Raw genomic sequence first — 7,840 nt, forward strand, 5'->3', positions numbered from 1 at the left:
TGTCCCTTTTTTAAAAACATTTTTCTTTCCTCTATATATATATCTAGATCTACAGCTGAAAGTTACAGAGATTTAAATATTTTTGTTGTTGTTTTTTTTTTTTAAACTGATGTGTATTGTTTTCTTTTCCAAATACACAGCAAATTACTGATACTGAAATGTTCTGTTTTCAATTTTTCTGTACATAAAACATGAAAATCGTGAAACTTCATGTTAAAAAAGTGCAAAACATGTCGCGAATGGTGTTACGGTAACTTGCATAATTTTTTTAATGATTTTGCTTTTTTGGGGGGGCATAATTTGGCCTTCAAAGTGTGCATAATTCTACGGGGACAGATCTATATAATTGTTTTGGATCCTCTTTTAAAATAGTCTGCCCCTTCCCATCTAATTTCTGAAAGTGAAAGGCCTAACATAAAATTCTGTCCCAGTAGGATTATGCGATTGTGCGGCCGCGGCGAGGCCGCGTTTTTTCGCATAATTCTGCAATATTTCCATAATTTTGGATTCGCCGCGGTTTTTTTTTTTCCTTTTTTTTTCACAAAACAATTAATAACGCCTCGTCATGTGACTAAAGGGAAATAATCACCGTAATAAGTCTCATTTAAGTGACAAGTTGGTTATTTCCCTTGTTAGAAGATCTTGATTACATTATGGGTTGGGATTTTGTTCCTTGAGCATGTTCAATTTTTCAATCAATCAAAAGTTTTTGTTCTCATGTCTGCTGATGTTTCATGTTTGACAGGTGTCCCTGGTTTTAGTAATGGGCCAGCATCAGAAAAACTTGAGTCTTCTGCATGCAATAGCAGTGCACCTAACCCTACACAACACAGATGCCAGCAGACTGAATTGAGGATCGCTTAATAATATTATTATTTCTTCACTTGAGTGTCGAAACAGCTTAAAATGTATTAGGCCAGAGGTTGTCGTTTTAACATAGCGGCTAGCGAGTACAATGACGGGCAAGAGGTTACGAGCAAGTGATCGTGTAAACGTACACACTTATCGAGACAATATTGACCATTCAGGAGGCTGGCTGCTTCAACCGCATTTGTCACGGCCAATCCAGACTGCGAGGACAACAGACAGAAAAACAGATACTCAAGAAAATTTACCTTTCCACTACGAGGAATCAAGCTCACATCTCCTGCCTGTGCTCATGGGTAAGAGCAATAACTTCGGATGAAGCAGCACAGGATTCAATCAACAGACAGAGAGAGAGAGAGAGAGAGAGAGAGAGAGAGAGAGAGGGGGGGAGAGGGATAGAGAAAGAGAGAGAAAGAGAGAGAAGTTGCTGCCGGATTAAGCGATTCCAAAAATCTCACGGGCCAGAGCCGAAGAACATTGGGCGGAATCAGTTGAAATACCCAAGCTCTCAAAAGTGAAGAGTGAGGCTGAAACTGAAACTGTATAACGCAAGTCACCCAAGGGTGTTTCAGATAATTTCATGGGATAACATAGTAGTCCTGTGGCTTCCATCTGGGCCAAAAGCTACTGATTTAAATTTTCAAAATGACAGTTTTGCTTGTACTTGTATCAATTGTAACCTCACCACAGGCCACATTATTTAATTATTGGGTTAACTCAAAAGACCAGGCAAACTGCTCGTGGGCCAGATGTGGCCGTAGTTTGCCAATACCCGGTGTAGAAGATTTGGGTTTGAGTAAAGAGAAGCATCCAATCACTTGGTGAAGGAGAAAAAAAAAAGATATACAGATATACAGACAGAAACAATAGAGGGAAATAAAAGAGTAGGACTAACTATGGCGACCCCAACCACCTGATGGGTATAGGAGAACCTCTAGGTGAGGTGAGACTCCCTAACAGTTGATGGCAAAGTTCAACTACAAGTGTCAGCATCCTGTACTCCAGGTCAAACAAACCCTCATAGAGAAACCAAAATCTGAACAACATTTGAAAATGTGTGGATTCAAAATGATGTTCAACCAAGAGGAAAAAACCCAGTAAAAATCATGCTCAAATCCCAGCCGTCAGGGCGCTGCACAGTGGCGACCGACAGTGGCATTGTTTGTAAACTGTTCTGTATTTGTGTAATAGTGTGTATTTATGTATGTATTTATGTATGTATGTATTTATGTATGTACGTATTTATAATTATGTATTTATGTATGTATGTTTGCCATTGTAAAACAAAGTGCCCTTCTGGGACAAATTAAAGTGTAATTTATTATTATTATTATTATTATTATTATTATTATTATTATTATTATTATGTCTTGACATTTACTTTAGCCGCATACAGTAGAAACTACACACAAAATTTCATATTTGTTAGAAAAAACTATTTATTCCCTCTCTTCAGCCACCCGCATATTAGTTCTTAGACAACATAATGCTTTTTTTTCAAGCATTTAGTTCCTAGCCGGGTTCCTGTGAATACAGATGATGGACTGTTACTGATCATACTAACTTTGAGTACACATTCCTTGTTATTCTCAGAGACAGAGAAAGGTCAAAACCTTATGAACTCCTGTGTATGCAGAATGTAGGATAAAGCACAACTTTGACGTTAATAATGAGTACCCAAGAAAATTTGGTCTGATTCATCAGGTTCAGAGTGAAATATCCAATAATTTATCCCAACCAAAATTGCAGAAACTACTTGCAAAAAATAACAGAGTACCTCCTAAAACTGTTTAATTTAGCCACTGAATAAAAGAACCTCTAACAAGCAAGGAAAAATTGTTATCTAGAGGCAAATCAGTTACAGTAGTCTCCGCCTAAACACACGCCATACAAAAGTACGCTCCACTCAAACGCACGCTTTCGTCATCTGACGGGTTTTTTACTATATAATTTAGACGTACAAACGTACAGTCACTCCCTCTAAACGCACGCTCAGATCAGCGAAACACGCTGACAGGAAAAGCTTGACTAAGGAAAATTTTCACTACGACAAGCCTAGAAAACCTGATATTTGGTGAGACTGCCCCTTACGCCAAACAAAGAGAGTATTGGACAGCGCTTTCACACCCAACTTACCACCGACACATAGGTCTAGGACTGGTCGGTGAAATGTTGGGGGGTTGGGGGACTACTGTATACAAAAGGACAAGAAACTTGTAGACCGGACCAGAAGTATAGTGTGGGCGAGGGGAATGAGACGACATAGAAGGGAAGGACTAAAGCATGTCTAAACAAATTACTGCATCATTAAATAGCTCATTTTAAAGCTATCCACCCCACCCATAAAATAATACAAGATAAGATCCCGTTCGAGATAAAATCTAAAAATGGAACTCAAGACGAAACACCATGTGTTTTATGCCTTGGTACACATTTATTCACAAATTCAGATAGGACTTGACAAACACTACAAGAACAAAGAATAAAATCATCAGTGAGACTGCACCACAGAGAATGCACTCACTCAAAGCACCCAATGACCCCAACGGGGGATCCCCCTCCCCCATACACACATCAGTATCTTCATTAACATAGTCACGGTAACATCTTGAAAATAAGAACAGATCCAGTTGAAATGTGACACCTTAAGTCTTAAGGATTTGAAACTATTTCCTTAACCAGTCAAAACAAAAAAAAGATACAAAAGAGAGAATAAAGAGAAATCAAATGCTACTGTAAAGGGAAGTTTCTGCTAAACGATGAACGACTGTTGTCATGAAACACATGACTCATTGTACAAAAGTTTCTGTACTCTCTGACTGTGATAAAGCAAATTCTCAGACAATCTTCGACCAGGCACTCACCAAATTCTATTTATGTGAAGAAAAATCAATGTCAACATTTTTTGTCAGATAATTACAGCATATACAACATGATCAATGAATGAGGGTTTTTGATTACCAACTCTCCTCACAAGTACAGAATATACACATTCTACAAAAAAAAAAATACACAGCAATATGCAAAGCTCTGTTCTTTCAACAGAACACATTATAAGACCAGTAAGTTGGAAATTTTCTCCAGAAATCACAGTTCCACCAGACACGCAGCAAGCACAAATATTCTATCATTTGTTCAAAACACATTATATTTCACAGAATTTAATATATAATATGCCTCATCACCAAACGTTCAGTTGTACTAGTCTCAAACTCATTATTTCTCATACTTTCTGTCTGTTGAGTCTCGGTGACAGCAAAGATCAATAAATACCCACTCACACTTAGAACTTGGCATCTGGGAGCAGGAGGGTAAAGCTTAATAGAGCAATCTTCCAAACACAACCGAAACCTCCCTCCAGCACATGACTTATCTTTCCATTCGCTGCCAGTCCTATCCGCAACAAGTTCGGTTCTGCATTTTAAGGGTGTACAGGAGCCCAATACCCCCCCCCCCCTCCCAAGCCTCGTAATGAGTGTGAAGTCTGCCCTATGGCAAGCCCGAAGACGAATGAATTTCATGAACTGTGTTCCTCAGCTCAACACTAAATGTTGGAGAAACAATAGCAGTGGGATTTGGGTGAAACACATAAACACTTACTGGACTATATCCAAAAACGCAAAATTAATGTCATGTACAGGAATTTCACTGCTCCAAGTAAAAAGAAGCACACCAACACATCAATAATCGTTCGGCGCAGTAGAGAGAAAAAAAGAAGAGACAGACGTAACAGAAGGATACCAAAGAAGAAGTAGGGCCTGTCAGTGAGGCACTGTCCAACAACCTGCCATCACATTCATAAACTGGCAAGAAACGAACAAAACCCAGTAAATCAAAGACCTCAGAAATTTTCAAAAGATTCTTTAACAAGGCACCCCAAAGGCAGATCAACGGCCAGTCCACAAACCACGATAATACTACTCTGCAGAGGCTTTCGATTCCTGTACTACGATGTGTTCTCCTCCTCTTCTTCCTGTTCCTTTTCCTGCGATTCCATCATCGTCGCTTCCTCTGGCAAAGGCGGTGGCATCTCCTCCTCCCCTTCTTCTTCTTCTTCCTGAGACATTGGCATGGCAGCCGCAGCACCAAAGTCAGCTTTGCTCATATCTCCGGCAACAGAAGAGTTAGAGCTCTCGTCATCCCGGCTCATTCCAGGCACCAGATTTTCAGGTCCTGGCATCATCTCTGCCATAGATGGGCCTGGCTTATGAGGCATGGGCTCTCTCGGCACAGACTCATACATGATCTCTAATACACGTGAGTCTCCTCTTTCCTGCAATAAGAGAAAGGTAATAAAAAGTTGAACAATAAAAAAAATACTGACATGCAAAAAACAAATATCCCAAGCTGAATTAAGGTTGCATAATATGTGGCTGTGACGTAACCATTTATCCACTATAGTCACCACGAGTCGGCTAACCACTAAAGTCTCTGGGGGTAGCCAAACGCACACCCACCACCTAAAACTGCCCTGAGCCTGTATTTATAAGAGGTCTTGGCAGATAGTCTTATCAAATATGACTGAAATAAGGCTAAAAAGTGAAAGCAGAGTCTTTCTTCTTTCAATGTGTACTTGAATGGTCGAAATCGACTTCTTAATAGTGTATATGTGCTAATTTTTAAGTAAATATAATTAAATGGAGGGTTCAATGGATTTGAACCTTGAACAAATCTGAGAAAAAATTTTTAATACGTGGTAACTCGGCCTGTGAAGCGTTTTCAACCAAACAAAGACATGATGAAAGTTCATTTCGTGATTTAACTTTATATCATTATTTAACCCCTTTGTTGCCTTAAGATGTACATGGTATGTCATGAAAATGTGGAATCTGTAGCTTTGTGTTGTACCACGAACGTTGTGGAAGTAGGCAAAATTTACCTTTCCTGGTTATCTAAGACATTACATGGACATCCTGCTAATCATTTGGCACTAATTCTTCATTCAGAGACTTAGCCACAAGCACAGTGTAGATTTGTATTCAAAGTAAAAAGGCACACATCAGTACCAAATTTGCCAGTATTAGTTTACTGCTAGGCTTGCAAGCAATTAGACCTGCATGTGAGCCTCAAACAGATTGTCTGAAAATTTTGCGCACCCCCCCCAAAAAAAAGCCTTTGTGGGTGTCATAAGGAAGGACATCCGAGTAACGAGCGACCACCCCAACAAACACTTGATAAAGAAGAGACAACCCTAACCCTACCCCCAAAAAGAACCTGCAACGGGCCTCATGTAAAAAGGCCAAAACAAGTCCTAAATTTTAAACAAATTAAAATTAAAAAACCACACTCCAAAACAAACCAGGAGCATATAGATCTATATCTAGATTCTAGATCTATATGGCTTACATCTACATTGCTATAGGGTTTGATACAATAACACAAGAGAATTGGAATATCATATATGAATACTCCATATAGTTCTAGATCTAGCAATCTAAGTAAATCTAGATCTAGATCTTGTAGAACAAGTGAATAGAAATAGGCCTTGAACTAGAAATCCGCATCCGATTCCAAACAGAGGGACTCAGCTGAGTCTAGATTCTAGATCTAAGTTCTAAATAAATAAATCATTCACGCACCTGATGTAATGCTTATTTTTACCAATATTAATATTACAGCACATAGACCTGCATGTGAGCCTCAACCAGATTGTCTGAAAATTTTGCGCAAATCCCCCCCACCTCCTTGTCAATTACTTTTATCAACTCGAATTTCCTGCAACCTTCAAATTAGTTCTTTTTCGTTAAGGAAACATCAAAATCAAAGCAAAGATTGGAATAAAATAAGAATAAACTGTGTAAACGTACCTGGCACATCACACCGGTTGTCATGACGATGAGGCCGAGAGACAGAAGTGACGAAGCTTTCATGATTTTCACCACTGCAACTCTCACATTCATACTAACAGAATCACGCTGGGGAAATGTTACGCTCCTTTTGGAGCATAAGCCAGTAGGCTGAATAGACAGACGTTTTTGGGACTTGTGAGCTTGGCCACTTCAGTGCAAGAATTCTTAATTGCCTCTCATCCGCATGTTGCGTTCACTTATGTTGTTATGAGTTTCATCTCGGGAACAGGAAAAAACAACGAAAAAAAACCTCTTATTTCGTGGAAGACCTCTTTAAAAACTTGGCTGGTCCTCAATTGCTCGAGCAGGGTTCACAATTTTACTTTTTTTATTTTTTAACCAATGGAAAATGTATTTATACAAAAGATAAACAATGCATTTGTTTGTCTTTCCCATCTCCTGCACTCAGACTCGCTATTTTTTTTAAAATTCTGCCAGGCGTATCTCAACTCATCACGGCTCTGCTAGCGTGGCATTAGAGTTGGCCATTGATAAAAAAATATATTTTTTAAAAACATGTTGACGGTGTTAAAGCTTCTTTTCTTCATTTTACCTCAGCCTCTTTTTTCCTGAAACTGTCATTTCACGCTTGTTTCGATCACTTTTATAATAACTGGCAGTTCAAAATTCGCCAATGGTATCATAAAAGTTTTCAAGGTGTTTATTTCATTCTATGTCGGTTTTCTTTTTCTCATGGCTGACGGCAAGATAGGACTCGGAATAATAATTTGGTGAATGGCGTTCTATGTCTGCTTTATGAATATTTTGTCTTCAGGTGATGCTAAAAGAAACGGGTTCATATCCAAGATTGCAGACAGATAAGAACAGAATGAGACAGAGGGAATGTGGAGACGAGAATATGGCGAGATTGAATCAGATTGGAGGAGGAGGGCAGAGTGTTTCAGACACGAGGAGGCTTTCTCAGACCAAGTAAACATAATAACATTGTTATATTTATTAAGATATAGGCGTTGTATAATTATTGCTATAAACATTCTTTATTTTTCTATTTTTTAAATCGATATCATCGCCATCATCATTGTTCTTAACATCCTCATTATTATGATTCTCATTACTGTTTATATTATTGTTATTATTATTGTTATTGGTATATTATTATTATT

At 38.6% G+C, this 7,840-nt stretch overlaps 1 protein-coding gene across 2 annotated transcripts in view; it reads right to left on the reverse strand.

The window, feature by feature from the left end:
- Window positions 1-3,277: 3,277 nt before the first annotated feature.
- LOC101864041 overlaps window positions 3,278-7,840 on the reverse strand; it is a 59,505-nt gene continuing 54,942 nt past the window's right edge. For both annotated transcript variants that reach the window (XM_005090554.3, XM_013086660.2), the window contains exon 26: window positions 3,278-5,140. In XM_005090554.3, coding sequence (XP_005090611.1) covers window positions 4,814-5,140 — 327 coding nt within the window. In that variant the 3' untranslated portion in view covers window positions 3,278-4,813. The remainder of the gene's footprint in view (window positions 5,141-7,840) is intronic.

Source organism: Aplysia californica, unplaced genomic scaffold (assembly GCF_000002075.1).
Source record: "Aplysia californica isolate F4 #8 unplaced genomic scaffold, AplCal3.0 scaffold00019, whole genome shotgun sequence".
Classification (NCBI taxonomy): domain Eukaryota; kingdom Metazoa; phylum Mollusca; class Gastropoda; order Aplysiida; family Aplysiidae; genus Aplysia; species Aplysia californica.